Source organism: Ammodytes marinus, assembly GCF_949987685.1.
Source record: "Ammodytes marinus genome assembly, chromosome: 3".
In the NCBI taxonomy this organism is placed as follows: Eukaryota; Metazoa; Chordata; class Actinopteri; order Uranoscopiformes; family Ammodytidae; genus Ammodytes; species Ammodytes marinus.
Window position 1 is genome coordinate 27,633,700 of NC_137232.1, and position 21,110 is coordinate 27,654,809.

The following is a 21,110-nucleotide window of genomic DNA, read 5'->3' on the forward strand; positions in this document are numbered from 1 at the left end:
CACGTGCATTTAGCTGGCTGTTTGTCTTCATTCTGCTCTGCACGTCTTTTGTGCCCTACACTTCTCTTCTGTTGCTTCTTTCATTGTTTTTTCTTTTTCCTTCCTCCTACTCCTGTTTCAGTTTGCCTGTGTATACAAAACATCCATTATTCTTCTGCTCTTTTCTGACCCACCGGTGCTTAGCCAATCCCTCTCTACACACACACACACACACACACACACACACACACACACACACACACACACACACACACACACACACACACACACACACACACACACACACACACACACACACACACACACCTACTTATTCTGCTGTAGATGGTTAGATATAACACAATACACATTTGCTGTGTCTCTTTTCCCTTTTTGAAGTAAATCAGCAAAGCCATGAAAATATAAAAAATACTGTGCAGACTTTTTGTAAGGCTTTTATTAAGATGTTATATTGAATAGAATGGCATTGCATTGCATTAGTTGAGGCAGAGTAGTATCAGATGACTCACTTATCTCATTGAGCTCGTCTTTGTTGTTTAATCCTGGCCTCCCCCTTTCTTCCTCACTGTGCTGGAAACTTTATTCAGATTCTCTACTTAATTAAAAGTAGTTACACCATAATGTAACAACACTCTGTTGCATGTTAAAGTATTGTGTATAATGACCTTTTTCAGTTGAATATTATTATAAATATTATGTAATATTGGCGTGTCACTTATTTTTGCCTTTTCATGGTCTGGAGACAAAACATAATGGCTTCATGCACTCAGTGGCAATTTTGCACAATTAAATGCAATCCAATATGATTGCTGTTCCATAAGATCTACCTTTACAAAGATAATAATGTTCGGGTTTTGCCGACGTTGTATGGGATGAGTCATTTTTAATTTGTATGTTTATTACTGAGGTCAATGTTAAAGGGTGTGTCGTGCTGGACGATTACCCCAATGATAAAATATATGACTGATTTAAACTGAACGACATTTTCAGATTTGAGGATCAGTATCCAAAAAAATGTGCATCAGTCTACTTCCTCAACAGAACCATACTGTAAATGAGCACCTCTGACATCCCTGGAATAAAATCATGATAGTCTGGATTATACTGATGTCATTCATAACATTCATTAACGTGCTCTCATTCTGTTGGTCATTTGTGGTTTTGTTGTCAGCATTCAACGTCCCCTCTCTCGCCCCATATATTTGCCTTGTTCTCAATGCGGGTATCATGTCATTTTAATTTAGCATTTTCACTTTAATTTTTTTTCGGCTGGTTATGGAGTTATGGAGTGAGAGTGTGGCGACGTCCCCGGCTAAATAAATCAAATTAATTTAAACAGCAGCTGCACAGCAACAAGTGAACATAGCTGACACATACAGCGCACACATTGACGGTGTTCTGTTTGGAATATGACGTAACAAAATAAACATGTCTTGAACGGGTGGGTTGGAAACCAAAATGCGACATTTGGGGACATAATGCTATCTTGTATCGGGACAGTTAACTTCAACTTATTATGGTATTTTCCTGAAAACAATATTCTGAAATGATGGCCTTTTTGTTGTTGTCTCTCCTCACTTTTAACTTGTATTCTTTTTTACTACAATACCATCATCTGACTGTCTTTCTCTTCTCAGTGCATCTTCTCCATGCCAAAGAAATAGAGAAATGCTCCTCATGGTTCTCTGTCAAATATGAGTATTCAACAGTGACATTCTTTTACTGTGTAGTTTGTGCATCAGTGGACATTTGATCTTCTGTGAGTGTGTTAATACTAGGTACTTGTTCTGCTCTAGACTATGGAAAGAAAACTGTCTGGTTCACCATTATTTGGCAAATGTTAGCAAGCTAACAAGCATAACTAAGGTCGTAAACATTTTATCTGCCACAGCAGCATGCTAACATGCTGATGTCTGCACTGCTGTTTACAGACAGGGCTACTGCCATGTATGTAGGCTTTTACTCGGAAACACAACAGATATATTAGTCGGGCCATTATTAGTAAAAAGGGTTTTGCATTTCCACGTTGGAAAGAGCACTTCAGATAACACGTTTTTCAAATGGCAAAGGCATTTTTTGGGCTGCCACGCTGCATGCTATTTCACTAGCTATTAATATGTAAGTGAGATGAGGCCTACCATTTAAACAGCTATTCAGCCAAATAGAGTGAAGTTGGTGATAATTTTCTCAAATCAAGCCTCCTGGGAACAAGATGGAGAAGATTGTTCAGATTTAGCTTTAAACCCTCTGGACTGATTTGTGATGGGAGTTAAAATCATCCGGGTCTTGACAGCCACCGTCGGCCCATATATTTATCGCTTTCTCCTGTTTTTGTCTCTCTCTCTCCCTCTCCCTCTCTCTTGGCTCGTAGTGTGTCTTTGTGTTTCTCATCCTCCAGTGGCTCTGTCCTTCTTTGTCATCATCCCTCTTCTCATTCTCTGTACTTGACTCCTTTTGCCTTGCTCCTTGTTGTTGTTAAGACTTAATTCCCCCTGGCATTTGTTATTGTAGCTAAAGCTTTCCTCCAGGGCTGCAGACCTCTCTTCACGCGGGGCATATGTGCAGCGCCATTTACTCCAAACCTTCAAGGAGTCCCCATTTCTTCATTAATAGAACAAGTTACGCACACCTATTCCAGATCAACAAGTTCATTCATTTCATTTCATTTTCCTTTATTTATTCTCGAAAGATCAATTGAGGGTTACCCTCTTTTACAATGACGTCGAGACAAATTACAGATACACAATATACAATTAGAATACACAACAAGCTTACAAAGAGACAACAACAATTAAAACATTCAGATCAATTGAATAAAGCAGAACAATAGCCTAATTAAAACAGTTACAAGTGGAGTGGGGCTGATTCAAAATAATAACTTTAAATTGGTTAACAGTTACGAGTGTATTTATTTTAATTTGATGTTGTAGGCTGTTCCAGGAGTCAGGGGCACTGTGGCTAAAAGCAGTTTTACCAAGGTCAGACCGGGCGTATGGAACATATAACATAAGCATTTCAGTTGAGCGGGTTTGATAAAGCCCATCTGAAATATGCAGCATTGTTGTCAAATAGAGTGGTAGTTTTCCGGTCAGGGCTTTATATATAAAAATATGCCAATGTGCATCACGTCTCTCTTTAAGAGAGGACCACCCAACCTTATCATATAAAACACAATGTCATAAGCATCTCCTGTAATGAACCTTAAAGCAGAGTGAAAAACAGAGTCTAGGAGTTTAAGACATGAATGAGATGCATGCCGATAAACTACATCACCGTAATCAAGGACAGACATAAAAACTGCCTCAATAATCCTTTTCCTACTGAACAACGGGAAGGTGGCTTTGTTCCTATAAAAATATCCAATCTTTTGTTGCAGACGACAGACAAGATTTTTTATGTGAAATTTAAAAGATACTTTTTCATCTATCCAGATGCCGAGATATTTATATTCAGTGACTCTTTCAATTTGAGATCCATTATTTGTATGAATATTAATCATTAAAATGTAGAGTTCTTGCTCTGGAGAAACACAGTCTGTATTAAGAACAAGCCTGAGGTCCACTAGACAGTCCTGCAGGGTGTTAAAAGAGCTCTGAAGGTTCTGAACAGATTGATGGACCGAATCAGAAATGCAGTACAGTACAGTGTCGTCAGCATACAAATGGGCGTAGACGTATACAAATTTAATTCCTTTTTCGATGATGCTTTGAAATGTATCACTGTCATTTATCTGAAGGTTTGTTAAAGTAGGTTATTTTTTTGAGTAATGTTTATTTTTTAATTAATTTATCATTATTATTATTATTATTATTATTATTATTATTATTATTATTATTATTATTATTATTATTATTATTATTATTATTATAATTACATTTTTTAATGTGTATGTAAAACACCAGGGGACCTGTGGACGTGTGTGGCCTCCAGAAATCTAGCCCCCCCCCCCCACACACACACACACACACAAATGCACAAACGCACAGAGTCTCTGCGTCCGTGTGTGTGTTTTTCTTTCAAACCTGAGTAGTATGTGCAGGATCCACCAATAGTGATATTTGTACACACGTCCTCTTAATTTATTTGTTCCGTTTGCAAATCACATGAAGCATGGATGTTTCATTTTGTGCCCGCCTTCGATGTGTTCTCCAGGTTTTGCGTTTCATTTTGACCCCCACCTTTGTTGGCATAAATAGCACCAAACTCTGCAGCTATCCGCATCAATGGCACGGAACTTCTCTGTGAAATTTATGAGACGATGCTTCATTAAAGTCTAATGGATTTTCCTGCTTCTTAGCCTGCATTGGATAGAGCTCTGAAATGTGTGTGCGTGTTATGGCAGATATCTAAGCTCAATAAATCGTCTTTAGTCTATGATTCAGTTCTATTAGAGATACATTTTCTTTATTGCAATAAAATATACACTAACCCTTACCCTTTGTCTGTCTGTGTCTCTGCCTGTTTCTTTCTCAGTGTCGCATGGTGTGTAAGGACATATCAGCTGAGACCATGTACGACGTTCTCCATGACATCGAATACAGAAGGAAATGGGATAGCAACGTCATCGAGACCTTCGATATTGGGAAGCTTACGGTCAATGCGGACGTCGGTTACTACTCATGTATGTCACACACTCACATTTAAACATCTGCTGTTTTTACAGAAAGCTGCTGCACTCCTTTGTCACTAATGTGATTTTGAGGCCATGAGGGGGGAAGCAGAGACACACACACTCACACAAAGTGCACACTGATCAACAATTGTTTTGTTCAGCAGGTTTCTCTCTTGTTTTGTTCGCAGGGAAGTGTCCGAGTCCTCTTCGGAACCGAGATGTCATCACGCTCCGCTCCTGGCTCCCAATTGGGAAAGATTACATCATCATGAACTACTCTGTCAAACATGCCGTGAGTACACACGCACACACAAACGCACGCACGCACACACACACACACACACATTTATACACGTAGGGCTTGCATGTGCTCAGCCGGGGCCCTGCTATATGTGTTCAAAGGTGCATTGTGAGACCTTTCTTTTTGCACATGTACGCCGAGCCAGTTCAGCAAGCTTAAAGGTGAAGTAAGTGGTTTATTTATGTTAATATAAGTGTTAAATCGCTATTTAATCATACAGTGGTCACTTACATAATGTGCGTGTTTCATAAAGCCGATCTCTCTGTCAGCTGCTTTGCATGTTATCGGCAAATAAACTTATTGGAGTATCCCGAAATTTTTATCCAATCAGAAGAGAGAACGCTACAAACCGACACTCGTCTCACTCATATATATTATATACACTCCATGGTCTCACTGCCGGTGCACGCCAGAGCAACAGATGGGTGAATGTGTATGTGTCTACAATGGCGGAGCAGGTAAAAATCCTTCCCAATGTGTGTTTTGATGGTTTTTATCATGTTTTATCACACTTATGGATCTGAGATGATGCTAGATAACTTGCTGCTTGAAGACCGCAGTGCATTAATGTGGTGACGTAGGGACGAGCGAGGAGACTGCTAACTGCAGTAACTGACAGGAAGTTAGCTAAAAGAACCATTCCGCTTACAGCTCCTTTAAGGGTGTTGTGCTGTACAAAAAGCAATCCTCAAATATTTGTGGAGACTCGACAGTACAAAGCTCTCTGTGTTGTCAGTCATTGAAACGTCTACTCATCTTATGCAGAACCCACTGCATCCAGGAAGTAAATGTGTTTGGCGCATTTCCAGAGAGAGAGAGAGAGAGAGAGAGAGAGCGAGCGAGAGAGAGAGAGAGAGAGAGAGAGAGAGAGAGAGAGAGCTCCCAAGCCTCGTGCCTTCAATGCTAGTCACCTGGGGGGGTGGGGAATGATCGATGTACTGTGTGCCGGCACTGCTTCAGTATGAGTGTATTGGCAGTTCATTTGAATGCATTGTGTCTTTAGTTCGGCTTTCAGTCGTGCTTCTTAAATACTTGAGTAATATAAATGCCAATGGCCGTGTGACTGACTCTCAGTCTGGAACTGGGCCCGCAGTCCTCAGACTTGAGTTTGGCCGAACGTCTGTGTTTTGCTTGTACAGCTGGCAGAAGAGGATAAGAACTATCCGGTGTAAAAGCCTGTACTCATCACCTCTCTATAAGGCTGAAACTGCAGGATATTTTCATTATTGATGATTTTGCAGAGTAATGCCTTTGAACAATGTCCTAAACAGATTTTTCTCCACAGTTTCATTTGTATCTCTCTCGATCCCAGTTTATGTCTGCCTTGCTATTCTTTTTTCCCTTTTCTTCTTCGTCACTCACTGTTTCAGTCACTCACTAATATAATGTTTACAAAAGGATAAGACCTCTCATGTGACTGCTTGCTGACTTCCGCCTCCCCTTCCGCATTCCAGCATCAATAAGTGGCTACGAACATAATAGACAGTTTGCTTGTGTGTTTGTGTGAGCTTAACTTGTGGACTGCAGCTTAAGGGGATACTTAGTGAAGTGCTGAGTATAAGTTGCTATGATATTTGGTTGACATATCCATGGTGCCCGGAGCATACATCCTAAATACTTTAGAGATCCTAGTTTTTTATTCCAAGTACTTTGTTTTTTGACCAAATACCTGCAGAACTATCTGCATTCCCTTCAGCCTCAGCTGAACTAAGCATGCTGTTATTGGTGAAAATGATTAACAACATTAAACCTGCTAAACAGCATTATGTTAGCATTGTCATTAAAAGCATGTTAGCATGGCTTTAGACTGTCTTGTTGATTAATCATTGGATACATCATATTTAAAAAAATAACAAAGGCGCATTGCAAGATACCAGAGCCCAAAGTGATGATTTCAACTAGCTTGTTTTGACTGGCCAACAGCCAGAAAAGCATAGTTTAAGTGAATGTTCTGTCGGATCAGTTACTAAAGTGAGATCTGGAGTTTCCTGGTTTAGTGGATATAGCAAGAGACACCTCATTGCTGACTGATGCTTCACCTCAAAGCTGTCATTGTACTGCACAAAACAGCAGAAATTCCTACAATGTAACGCACCAAAAATGTAAGTCAAATAGTATGAGGGGATAAAGCAAGTTATCTGGAGTTCTCCTTTGATACAAGCTCTTCAGCTCTCTGCTGCTCCGAGTGCTTTTTCAGTGGGACTGCCCCAGTTAGCACAGGCTAACAGCATAGGCAGTAATGTACTTCATCATCATGAATAATAATCTGGGATATACAGTCAAAGGAGCCAGCAGTGGAATAGTGCTCTGGGGCTGGCCGTTTACTGCTGATTTATTTACCGGGTTAGCATGGACTGGCTTTACGTCAGAAATGTGATAGTGAAGCAGAAAATCATATTGATTATCAGCACAAAAAACATGTTTGTACATGTGGTGATCAAGGATGTTCATTCCAATAAGAATATGTGTGTGTGTGCATGTGTGTTGTTTGTCTCTACAGAAATACCCTCCTAAAAAGCACATGGTGCGAGCTGTGTCTATTCAGACAGGCTACATGGTCCAGTGCCAGGGACCCAACCACTGTATCCTCACTTACATGGCCCAGGTAGATCCACGAGGTAACTTATATGCACACACACACACACACTCACACACACTCACACACACACACACACACACACACACACACACATATAACACATAACGCATAACGCATGGTCAAAGTTCTAATGAATGATTCATTCCCCTGCCTTTATGTCAAAGTCACCATAGTAACCATATGAAGGACAGAGTCTATGTCACTCTCTCCCTCGCTCTGTCACCCCTTGCTCTCCCTTCTCTCTCTTCTGCTCTTTTCCAATCCATCTTTTCTTCCTCTCATCCTCCCTCTAATTCACTTTTTTACTGCCACTCTCTTGCAAGTGTCGATATTGTGTGTGTGTGTGTGTGTGTGTGTGAGAGGCATCTGAGTTGCACTGAGTAGCAAGCTACAAAGCTTCACTTTGATTCTGGATGACATGACATACAATAAAGTACACTTTAAAACCTGTCTTTAACAGTGGCGTGGCGTGGGGATTTTTTTTGAGGAAGCCAAGTGAGACAACACCTTTAATCTACATGTTTATTGGAAGGTGGGGGACAGAAAAGGGTAGGCTACGTCGCAGCTTGTATTTAATGTAACTACAAGAGCTATTATAGCGCCTGGTCACTTTACCAGGACTTACACGCCTGTAATCTGTCCGACACCGCTCGTTCGCTCTCTCTCTCTCTCTCTCTCTCTCACTCACTCACACTCTCTCTCTCTCACTCTCTCTCACACACCTCCTTATCGTCTTATTAAATTATACATTTTATTATAAATGCACCCCCCCCCCACTCCGACCGGAATGCACAACTAGCCGCTTAATGCCCAATGCAGATTCGAATTCATTCACAATATATAATTAGGGGACGTTTTAGGCTATTTTAAGTTTCACGTTCACGTGAGACACGACTCACACAATCAGTTGTAGGTGCTTAACATACACACTTTCGAGACATCCTTTTCGTTTAAGCCAAATATTCATTACAACACTATAGCCTACTTAAGACAACCCAGAACAACTTCAGTGGATATACAGTAGGCCTACCAATGCAACTTAATCCAGGCAATCAAGGCACAATTAGCAATAAAATAACACAAAACACAACACACATAGCTACAATGCGCTGTTTCGCGCATTGTGAATGCTCAACGTGAGGAGAGAAATGGGGAAGAAATGACAGCAACACAGCACCAAAGATTACCGAAACTGTTAATATAAATGTTTTTATTGGATGACAACTACAGCCTAAAAAACAGGGAAGCCTGGCTTCCCTTGGCCTCCGGGAGAAAACGCCACTGGTCTTTAATCCCCCCGCCCTTCTTCTTTAACTGTCTTTTTTTTTGTTCTAATTCTTTTCTCTGTCTTCCTCTGTCTCTGTTTGCAGGTTCATTACCCAAGTGGGCTGTCAACAACTCTTCCAAGTACTTTGCTCCTCATGTAAGTAATCTGCAAAATGAACACAGATCCTGTGACATTGTTGTTCTTGTTAATCCAAAGGGGCTGTGTTACACAATGCCTTTGCTCGTCAAGATGAGGATCATGCAGACCTAATACGCACAATAAACGTATAATCTTTCGTACACATAACATACTGTTCAATGTGTTTGTTCATCTTGTCGAGGGCATGTGTCTATTTGCTTTAATGGGGCAAAGATTATCCGTGGAGCACACTGGCATGGAGGAATCCCTTGATTATAGTAAAACTATAGCAGCTCGGAGGGTTGCACAAATCCCTCTGAAAATGAATACACCAGTGATTTTAACACAATTAATACAAGGCTTAATTTCTGTCTGGTTTTTATATGATGTTTTATCTGGATTAATTTATAATTCAAAATATAGTGCACAAATAAATATTACAATTTGATTATCTTTTTTAACCAGTAGTCACATTGAATGAAGGTTTAAGGAATTATACACACTTGGATCTAATTGCTCCTGCGCCTTTGCTACTAGGAGAACTAAGTGAAGTTACTACATGAGTTATGTGCTCTGTCTCTTCATTGTTAATCCCAGTTCAGTTCAGTTCAGTTCTGCCTTTTTATGATATAAAAAATTCCTTTTTGTGAGCTGAAGTTTTGTAAGATCAAGTGGATGTTGTATTCATTGTTTTGTGTGGTGTCTATCTATTTGTTCATTGAAGGCACTGAAGAAGATCAGCAAAGCCTGTTTGAAGTATCCAGACTGGAAGCAGAGACACAACCCCGGCTTCAAGCCCTGGCTCTTCCCCGAACAGACTACGTTACCCAGCATCCCTCTCACTGAGCTCAGCATCCAGCACGCCGAGAGCCTGGAGAATTTTGATGAGAGCTCGCTGGCTGAGACCCAGGAGAGAGAGGACAGCGACTAACACAAATACACACACACACACATGCGTCTGTGCACGCACATGCACACACACACACACACACACACACACACTCACACACACAAACACACACACACACACACACACACACACAACTGTAATGCAGGGTTACATACATGCTCGATACACGTCCATAATTACACAAATGTATATGGGAATCTATTTGTAATTATATGGGAGCATACGGGTGTGTGTCTGTATACATGCACATATCTACTGCATACACAGTTGCATATGCAGGCATACTAACAGGCAAGTGTTTGTGTGAGCATTCATGCACATAGAACAAACTCATACTTGACCAATTCGATCTCCTTTTTAAATACATAATGTATGAACCCACACATACACCAACATGCAACACGGATGCACTCACAGACACACACACACACACACACACACACACACACACACACACACACACACACACACACACACACACACCCACCCACTAACCAAGGGCAGTGAAAAAAATTAGCAGACTAATATTCAGTGTAACCAGAAAAATGGTTTTGTTATCGGGACCTATGCAGATGCATCCAGATTAAGACAGTCTTACCTGACAGTGCACATGCTATTGTTATTCAATAATGGATAATAGATACTCTACCCTCTTTTTATCTTTGTTTTCTTTTACAGCCTGTAGGTGGTGGTAAACAGACCCCTAATGGTCGTATAACTGTGTACACATAAGAATGCACACAATTCATTTATTTTTCATTAATGCACGCACACATGTACACACACTCAGTTTGTGTCTCTCTGCCCCTGTTGTCTCTCTGTCGCTCAATATGAGTCTCCATCACTTTCAATAAGCACATGATAAATACACAGGTGTGCAGAAGGCAGCTGGAAACCCCAACCCCAACTCCAACCACACACACACACACACACACACACACACACACACACACACACACACACACACACACACACACACACACACACACACACGTACGTACTGATTTTACACTCACACGTTCTGTCTGCTCCTCTATTTGAGAGATGTATGAATGTATGTAGAGTTTAAAAAATTAAATACAGATTCCTACAAAGGTTTTCAAATTTAAACGGCGATCTGAGTCTTTTTTTTTCTCTATGTGTATATTACACGTTTCAGTACTATATACTATATACCTGTGTGTGTGTTCATGTCTGACGCTGGCCTGCAGGTTTACAATGCATGGTTGTAGGACTACTGGTGCTATACTAGTTATAGAGATGTATTATGCCTGCTGTCATTTACACATTCTTTAAAACTGCACTGTCATGATTAGAACAGGGGAAAACACAATGACGTTCAACCTGTTTGATGGAACAGGTTTTCATTTACGGGACAGTGTGCGTGTGTGTTACATTGTGCCATTGCATGCACCCATGCAAGTATACAGTATATACACACTGGCCTAGAATTAGGAATCCCCCTATCTGTTGGCATGGCAACTCTTGAGATAGACCTAGCACCAAAGGGAGAGACGTAGAGAGATAAGATCTTGCATGTCCAGTCACAGAGGAAGTGATTTCTTGCAGGGTGCCCTCTCTTCGTCTTTTTATAATTAGACTAAAAAGGGCACGTTTGCTGTAAATGCACCACGTGTGCAACGTTTTCCCTGTGCCAGAAGACTGTTCTTGCTTAACACTCATTCACACACAGTATAAGGTGGCTTGAAGTAACGATTGCATTAAGTAGCCTATATTGGATGCACATAAGATCATAAAAATAACCTCAGGAGCTGTCTGTCCTTGTCTCAGTAAGAGGAACATGGCATTGCACTCCATACTGAATGTCACCTCATGCCTTTAAGATGTATTTAGCATGCCATCCTCTCTGACTTCATCCTTTCTACAACATCCTCCCTCTACATATGCACCAACTAATGAAATATGAATGACGAAGGGAAAGGCTACGCGAGAGATGCAGAAAAGGCATGAGGTGTATGCGGCACAGTGTCTTGCCTACAGCTGCATTGACTGTTTATCCCTTTGCCCTTATTCCAGCTACTACTACTAAAAATCCATCCATCCATCCATCCATCCCTTCATCCATGCTCAGTCTTATAATGAGGCCTAATCATCATTATGACTGTGTGTGTGTGTGTTTGTGTGTGTGTGTGGGCTGCCTGTGCACAAGTGTGTGGATTGTCTTTCACCCTCCTCCGCAGCAGGGGGAGACGTCTATTAGCTGCATGACGGCCGACTTCCCTCTGTGTGTGTGTGTGTGTGTGTGTGTTTCTCCGTATGTGTCACACACTGCCACCCCCACAGCAACCCGGCCCACCACAATTGATAGTCTTGTGATGACTCATCACCACCTCATCTCTTCCTCTCCTCTCTCCCACCATCTCTTGTACTCACCCCCTACTGTTTCTGCCCCTTAATTGTCTGCTCCTCATTATTTTCTTAATTTCTCCTCTACCTCTTCCTCTTCCCATCTCCTCATCCTTTCATTCTCTCCTCATCCAGGCGTTTTGTCCTCCATTGATCCTAGGTCAACTTTCGTCAGTTCCATCCTCTCCTCCTATTCCCCTCTTCTCCATCTCTTCTCTTCCTTATCACTGTTGTCTTTTTACACTCTTTTCTCCCCCCTTTTCTCAATAGACCATTCATTCCCATCCTATCCGACTTTGTCTCCATTCAGTATCCAGCTTAGTGTAGCCTGTGCCAGGCTAATCTTTCTGGCACAGTCCCCCTGATCTTTACCCCGAGTCAGAAGTAAAATGAGAAACACACCGTTGAGTCACTGACTTCTCACACAGTCATGTAGGCTAAACTATTACCCCCCTTTTCTCATTAGGTCTTTGGCTTCGGGGAGGCCATAGGGCTCCTTGACATTGCCATTGGTAAACACAACACATTGAAACACACATGTGACACTGACACTTACACACCAAGGCAACAATGAGAGGAATATTTCTCCTCAAGCCTTCTAAAAAAGAAATAAAAGAGGACCAGTGAAGGTTTGACAGCCAGGGTGACAAATGCAACCTTGTTTTTTATTCATGTACAGTCACAGAAGTGGGATGTATTTCGTTCATTAAGGTTTTATGTTTAGAGTCTCCTGGTACATCATCATGTACGGTGTGACTGTGAAGTTATGGGTTTCAGTTTGGTCTGGCTTGTGTTGTGACTGTTATTGCGTGCCAGCTTCCCTCTCTCCCATCCTCATTCATCTGTGCTGACTCTCACTGTGGCTGAAATGCAATCAAAGGATTTATTAAACAATTCAAGGATTGAGCATTCTCTTTCTGCTACAAATGCTGTTTTCCCCTTTATTACTTTGTGCTTTTTAACTTGATGCTTTTATAAATCCTCTCTCTGTCTGCAGGCTCAATATAGATAGTGAGTTGTTGCCCTCTTCTGGTTCCTATGGGAGCGTACAACTAACAAATCAGCAGCGTGTCTTATTTAATACTGACCTGAGTGCCACATCACCGACACCATCATGAAACATATCTGTTCAGAATAATTTTGATTCATGGTCACAGTGATGTCTACATTGCTACCAAGATTGGTTCATTGACTTAAAAAAAGAATTAATAAATTGATACTTCTGATCATTAATACCATATGCTATCCGTTGCATGTTTTTGATAATAATAATTATTATTATTATTTTTTTTTTTGTAATTTTCATTTTTATAATTATAATAATAATAATAATTATTATTGATAATGTAGGTACGTGATTGATATAGTGCATTGACCCTCCAGTCAGTTGGGTAGGGGTGGGGAAAAAATAATAATAAAAAGTTGATCACAAAAAACAAAACAAAAAATGAATAGGCCTATAAACTATAGTTTGTTTTTAACGTGTATGTTTGTATGTAGCATAGGCCTAAAGGTTGTCCAGTAGCCTATTGAATTGGGAGTTAATAATGATTTTTCTTTTTCTTTATGATGATAGTCAATGATAGTCCTTAATCATTTCTATAGGCTACTATAAAATCCATGCGGAATCCCCGAAGGCTTGCCTCCTGTGGATGCACAGAAAGTGTTGTTGTAATTACTCAGAATTACTCATGGGGGTGACATAAGTTACGCACTGTAGCTCATAAGGGCATCTGCCTGACCTGAACAGACTGGGCTGTACTTTTTTCATTGGTCACATGACGGCCGTACGGAAGTTTATGCAATTTAGCTGCAAAAAGTTAGCAATAATCAGTCAGAGACACACCGGAAATACATAGTTCATTGTCTTAAAAATAAAATTCCACATGATCGAACGTCTCTGTATGTCTTTAGTTTGAAAGATAAAGCCGGACATAGTACACATTCATTCATTTAACTTAACACTGGCTGCCTCCGAGTTGTTGCTCCCACTGCTTTTATGCCGTGTGAAAAATGTTATCCGCTATTTGCTATTTGGCGTCGCGGTCGTGGTCACTACATTTTTACCTTTTTAACAAAACGTCCGTATATTTCACTTAGTTGGATTCTGGATGAAGACTTGAAAAAGTAAGTGAACGACAGGATAAAGTTATTTTTCTTCTTCTTCAAAAGAAAGTTCCCATTAACAGCTGATACAAATAGACGACCACCTTCTGAATTTACAGCATAAAAAACCCACCGACACAAAAACGGTGTTGTCTTGGTTACTTTAATGAACCGACCCTTAGCTTGACCTGAGGCGGAGAAAAATAACGTTAGCCTAGCAAAACAAATACAACATTTTGTGGATAATTACACCGCCAAATGCCGAGTCCAGTTCTACTTTTTGTAACTCACTAATTAAAAAAGAGGGCATTCATTTCATTTGGTAATGTTAACTTGTTAGAAGTGTTTTGCTGTTCCTCAAGTGTTTTTCTCTGGGAAAGCAGAGAGGAAATGGGCAGCCTACTACGGCGGAGCTGTTTATCCCCTGTGGAATCCATTATTTTTAAGCTGACTGAAAAGATGGATTCACTGACAATTAAATCGCGGGTTCTAGCTACCTTTATGAATGGAGTGATTGTCACCGCCTTTCTTAAGACAGTCTTTTTACCCACATCTTGATTTCAGAATTGTGTGTAATTTAGCAGGTGGACTTGTGACAGGTGGTGCACGGAGTCACTACTGTTTCTCTTTCTAGCATTACAGTCCACAGATTACCACAACACTCACTTGGCTGCTGAAAGTTGTTTCTCCCCCCGATGTTTATTCCTCCTTTATTATGCACTATTGGGGTTGTCTTACATGTGGCAGTCATAGTTAATAGCCTACGTCAGGTGATAGGGTGTGTTATCCATAGTGAAACTGTTTTACAGTGTGATTGATCGGATAAGTTATTAAGTGAAGTGGAAACTGTGACGGTGTTTCCTTTTTCAGTGCTAATGTGCAACCTTTTGCGTGTGTAGCCTACTAAAAGCCTGAGTACATTTTGTGTGTATGACTCTCAGTGGGCCTAGACCCCCCCCCCCCCAATTTTTTTTTTTTTTATATTTGTGGTCAGTTTATTCTTATCACTGAAGCAGAGCTCCTGAACCATTGAAAAATGTGTCTTAAGTTGTTGAACAGATGTTATTTTGCTGCACCGGCCCCATGGCTCAAAAACCTTGCAGTTTAATGCAGAAACCTGGTGGTTTTGTCACTATTGGGAACTTGTTAAGTGGGGCATATTACTGGTCGGGACCCTGTGCAGTTTGCTGGCCCTACTCAGCCTACCTTGTTTTTTTGTAGCAGTGGGAAGTGGTAATGATGACTAACGAGTATGCCTGTGATTGTCTGATTTGGCTCTCAAAATGCAAACTGAGACACATAATGTAGTGTTTCAGGATGTTGCCTCTGAAGCAACAGATATTTATTTTTCTTCTTTTTTAAAGATTATTTTTTGGCATTTTTATGCTTTATTAGACAGGTTGGAGAGACAGAGATGAAATGAGGCAGAGAGGGGAATGACATGCAGAGAACGACCACGAGTCGGATTCAAACCTGTGGTCTGCTGCTTCTGAGGACCAAGCCTCTATTGGGGGTCGCTGTAACCACTACACCCTCTCTCCTGCCACAGATATTTTCCTCTCTTTACTGAACCCTTGATTTTTGTGACAATTCATATTCACAGTTTAGTTTTAGTTTTTTCATACAGAGAAAGTTGCACCCGAAAAACTTTGTCTGTTGGGCCGACTCCGTATCTCCTTCTTCATCCCTCTTTGTCTTTTGTATTTTCTCCCTCTCTGTCTGCCGCATACACTCACATGATTGCTCGCTGCTGAATCACTCTATAATGAGCTGAGGCGAGGAGAACTCAGCTGGTTCAGAGGTTCTGCCTCACTGTAAGAAAAAGCAGGCTAAACTAACGCAAAAAGTGATGACTGGAAAGCTATGACCTATGACTAAAATGACGTTAAACTGAGGTTATAAATTCTGCTTCAAGACTAAATTCTGCTTCAAGACTAATAAATGAGCCCTTCTCTAGGCTTGATACTTGTTATATTTAAAGATAACATATAAAGCATTGATGTAAAGTTCAAGTTAAAAAAACGTCTGATTAATTTAGTATGGAGCAAGCAAAGTCCAGTCATATCAATGAACAGTCTGAAACATATAAGCTATAATAGCTGGAGAAGATTTTAAGGATAACCACAACACCGCATTGATATGTTGAGTGATTACTGCATGCAGGAGGAAAAAAGTCTATACCGTCACAGCCCTATTCAAAACTGTTAATTTTCACAGTCGAAGGAGTACATCTTGTGACATTAGCTTGACATAGAGGAACTACATTTTGTGTTATTACCATTTGTAAAATAGGCCGACACCCACCATTGGAGGGACTTGGGGTGAGAACAACTTCACACTCAGGTCAAACATGTTTTCTGAGAACTTTTGTGCCATTACTGGCCTCCTATAAGGTTAAATCTGGTTGTATGGGTTAACATGGGAAACGTCTTCCTCTGAAATGTTGCACCCTGAGGACGCAAATGTGTGTTCGCTTGAAGAACTTGTTCGGAAGCATTTCTTTACTGGCAGGACTGAGTCACTATTCAGTTCTAATTGAAAGTGGGCTGAATGCAGCAGTGTGTCTGTTGTTGGGTGTATGAGTCATGTCCCTGGTGTGCGTGCGTGTGCGTGTGCGTGTGTGTGTGCGTGTGTGTGTGTGTGTGTGTGTGTGTGTGTGTGTGTGTGTGTGTTTCAGTTACCCTTATGGATAACCCCTTAATAGACATCTGAGGGTCTGACCAAAGTTACTCTGTAGTGGGAGGCCACCCTACTTTTCCCAGGAAGCTGAAGTAAATGAGCAGTAATGGGAAAGCTGCTATCAGAAATTAGGCATTTAAACAGCAACAGACAGAGCAGAGTGTGTTCTATTCAGCTAAAAAGCTGTGTTGCGTGCTACCTGCCCTGCTAAGTTGAGGGGCCTATGTCTGGTTAGGTGAACTTTGTGAAGATTGGATCTTGGACTTAAATTCATCAGAAACCTGAGTCCAGATTAAAGCTGATATGTAAAGTAGTCTAAGTGTAAAGTAGAGTCGGATCAATACTTTTTTTGAGGCAGATACAGATATTAGGGAGAACCATGTAACTACAACATTTCCCGTTACCTTTCTGTTAGGGTCCTTTGCTGCTCATCATCTCCCTGTCTCAATAAAGGCTAAAATGAAAAATAATATAATATTGATGAAAAAAATAATATTGGCCGATAACAGAAATCAGAAGTCAGAAGTCCACGGTTCTGGAGAATGCTTGTTGTCAATATCAATCTTTGTCAAAATCAGTGAATATCTCCTCACAATCTGCCACCTGTACCGTGTATGTCCCCTGAAAGATAAATCCAGTGTAACACCGCCGCTCTCCAAACAGGCATGCTGCTAGCTAGCTAAGTTGGGCCCCTTGGTTTACATACCCTTTTGTCTACATACTCATTCATGAAAAAAGTTGGTGACTATTATTGGGTGATATTCATGTTGCATAATGTGTTTGACCATTAAACTCTATGGAAACGCTCACATGAACAGTACAGCTTAGCAATGTCATTACTGCAACTATTCAATTGGTGAATAGATCTATCTACTGTATAAGTGGATTAGAGTTGACCTTTGATGGCTCTGCTGAGTTTGTAATTTCATCAAATGTATACATCAAACTAATTTCAAGATGGCTGTGTCAGGGGCGTCAGCTCACCCAATACCATACAGGGGCACAATAGGGCACCAAAAAAAAATGCGAACCGCGTGAGCTAAAAAAATTTTGGGCAATTATTTATTTAAAAAAAGCATGGGCACAGATAATTAATGCAAGCACGCGAGCAAATACTTTATAGCACTTATTTATTATCATAAAGCGTATCTTCATTAAATATCTGTCAGCAAACATGAACTTGAAAACTGAAAACTTGAAATGTGCAACTGTAAAAGGAAAAACAAAAAAACACCTCTACATACATACATGTCTGTGTTTATCATTTCTATTTCAGACCATCCTATGATGGTGTGATGGTGATGATCCTATGAGGTGTGTATATCATGGCCAGAAAGATAGGGGAGCTGTTCATTTTTTTAACAGTAAACGGTAGCGCCTCTGCTTCATTTTTGCGAAGCTGTCGATCAATTGTGACTGGCTTAATTTGGAGAGTTCTCCTCGCTCAACCGACATGATGGCAAGATGATGAAGCCTATCTTGCCCCATTGTGCTCCTCAACCAAGTGTGAAGGCGTCTCAGTATGCTGAATGTCCTTTCACAACTGCAGCTGTTAGACATTCTATGCTTCCAGAGGATAAAAATGTAACGCTTACGGCCCCCACACACATCCTACCTCTACTGCGCGTCTACCTCGCGTCTGCGTCTGACTTTTTGTCACAGAAATCAACATAGAGCGAGCACACATCCAACCTCAGACGCACTGCTGAGGCGTGTCGGAGGCACGTCTGCAGCGACGCTCCCCTTCACCTCAGGAGGCTCGCCTATTTTTTTTCTGAGAGCAGCGCGTTTCTCTCGCGTCTCTGTGCTTTAACTGATAGACAGTCATACCAGCAGCATTCACTCTAGTTACACGTTTACCCGGTGTGTTTATTTCAAAATAAAACATCCCTCAGTCGTATACGCGAATAATCCCTTTATTTCACGATTTAATTGTGCAATCAAAATCCGAGGGATTTAAAACCTAATTTTCAATTAGTTCTGGCATTTCATTTTTGGATAAATGACACATATAGAGATCCAATATAGTGAAGAAATAAAAAAGATCATGATGAGCGCAACAGTTTTCCGTTGCTCTATCTGTGTCTACGGCCTTCTTCTTCCCCGACCACACCCCCCTCTCTCTCTCCCGTATAAATCAGTAAAGTGAATTTTGAAATACTCTGCTGAGAGTCATATTGACTTCATACTGGCAGCTTTCGCTGTAGTTTCACCATTTCCTGGTGTGTCCCCTTCAAAATAAAACTTCCAACAAGCGAAAATATGGCAATTTAAAAAAAAAAAAATGGCAATGGGGCGAACGGATTACTGTCCAGACTCAATATAAATCATATGCATCATAGATGACATGAAATAACTTCATTTTGAATGGGAATTATCTATGAAAACTCTATGTAGAAAGATAGGGCTTTTAGAAGCAGCCGCTGCTGCAGCAGCAGCAGCTGCTGAGACGTTGCATGTGTGTCCGAGAAAAGTCCGAGAGAGGCAGCAGTAAGGTAACGCGACGCGCTCCAGAGGTAGACGCAGGATGTGTGTGGAGGCCGTTACTGTTTACTTCACTTCACGCCGGCCGGAGTGAATGGTCGCTGACGCTGTGCTGGACAGGTTCAAAAAGTCGATATCAAGGAGAATGATTCTCTCCCCAGTGTGTGCATTCGTCACGTACATTTCATTGCAGCGGCCGGCCAATGAGGGGGGCACCATGCATATAGGCCTATTTTAAGAAAAAAAAATGCAAGCATGCGTTCTGTAGATTGCCAGATAAGTCAGACTTAAATTAAAAAAAATTAAAGGTATAAATAAATTAATTAATTAAAAAATCAGTGCCCCAGGCATACCCAGGCACCGCAGATCCACAACGGGGCACGTGCCCCGGTGAAAAGGGTCTGCCGACGCCGATGGGCTGTGTGATGGCAAGTATCACAAAGACTGCCATTGGTGTATGAGTGTGTGTATGAATGGGTGAATGTGGTAAGAAATGTAAAGCGCCGCTATGTAAGTCAAGTCCATTTACCATTCAAAGACACATTTTTTTGCTTGCATACATCCAGTGTTACATTTTCTGTTATCCGTGACATTACGCCCCCAACATCTGATACTTCTACCTCAGATTTTCACAGCAGGGCGACTTTAAAAATGTTTCCACTTTGACAGACTAAGTGCATAAGGCTAATATTGCACACACACCACCACCATACCCACCACATCACTGCCGTTAAGTAATAACACAATGAAAGAGATAAAGGACGCACCGCATTTCTTTTTCAGTTATTATAACTCATCAAGCCTCGTAAACACATGTGAGGCGTAATGGCTAAAGCTTGGTTCTGGTTTATTTCTGTTTCAGAAAAGAGCAAATGCGGCAGCAGCAAACACAGCGGCTATTGTGGCTGGTAAAATCACGCACATATTTAAAGCCTGTCCGCCATACCTTGATGATTACAGCCTGTCACTATAGCTTTATCACACTCTAGCCTTCTGACATAGTGTGTGCACTGTGTGCTGTTATTTACAACCTTGTCACAATGGATGTGTTGTGTATATGCTCATGTGATGATAAGTGGTTGCTGTCATTTGCAACACACAAAAAATAGCTGTTGTTAACGCTGTCTTAGAAATCACTTTATGTAATCCCATCCAAATGTTAGATAATTCACTTTGAAACTGAGGACTGATGCTAAGCAGATTGATACTAGCCAATGCTGATCAGTGCAAAGAGAGAGAAAATCCTGGCTATGTGTTTTTGTGTGTTCAATTGAAAGGGGATATGAGGCCTGAAACCCAATTTCTGAGTCCCTCCCCAAACCAGATTCACACACATAATATTATTATTAGGAGGTGAGCACTTGTCCCAGAGAGTGTGACCAGACTCGGAACAGTGCTGGCCCCCACCTTGCGTTTCCCTCCCTCCTTGTCAGTGTGAGTGTACTTGCCTAGGCAACAGAATGCCCCATTGTGAAGCAGCACAGAGACCCTGTTATTGCCAGCTATCTGAGTGGGAGGGAGGGAGGGAGATATAAATGAATTGATGTCTTAAAGGTGCAAAGTGCTGTTTGGAAAATGCAGGAAAAAAAAATAGAAAAAAGGAAGTCAGCACAGTGATCAACTGGACACTGACCCGCTTGCTGTAAT

General features: G+C 41.0%; 2 protein-coding genes across 2 annotated transcripts in view; both read left to right on the forward strand.

Annotated features, from left to right (window-relative positions):
• The window catches only part of stard10 (StAR related lipid transfer domain containing 10), a 15,737-nt gene extending 4,801 nt beyond the window's left edge, over positions 1 to 10,936 (forward strand). The window contains exons 2-6 of the mRNA XM_080053780.1: positions 4,474 to 4,621; positions 4,801 to 4,904; positions 7,414 to 7,531; positions 8,883 to 8,935; positions 9,642 to 10,936. Coding sequence (XP_079909906.1) covers positions 4,474 to 4,621; positions 4,801 to 4,904; positions 7,414 to 7,531; positions 8,883 to 8,935; positions 9,642 to 9,848 — 630 coding nt within the window. The 3' untranslated portion in view covers positions 9,849 to 10,936. The remainder of the gene's footprint in view (positions 1 to 4,473; positions 4,622 to 4,800; positions 4,905 to 7,413; positions 7,532 to 8,882; positions 8,936 to 9,641) is intronic.
• Positions 10,937 to 14,202: 3,266 nt separating this feature from the next.
• Positions 14,203 to 21,110, forward strand: part of arap1 (ArfGAP with RhoGAP domain, ankyrin repeat and PH domain 1) — a 54,289-nt gene continuing 47,381 nt past the window's right edge. The window contains exon 1 of the mRNA XM_080054010.1: positions 14,203 to 14,321. The gene's annotated coding sequence lies outside the window, so the exon portion shown is untranslated. The remainder of the gene's footprint in view (positions 14,322 to 21,110) is intronic.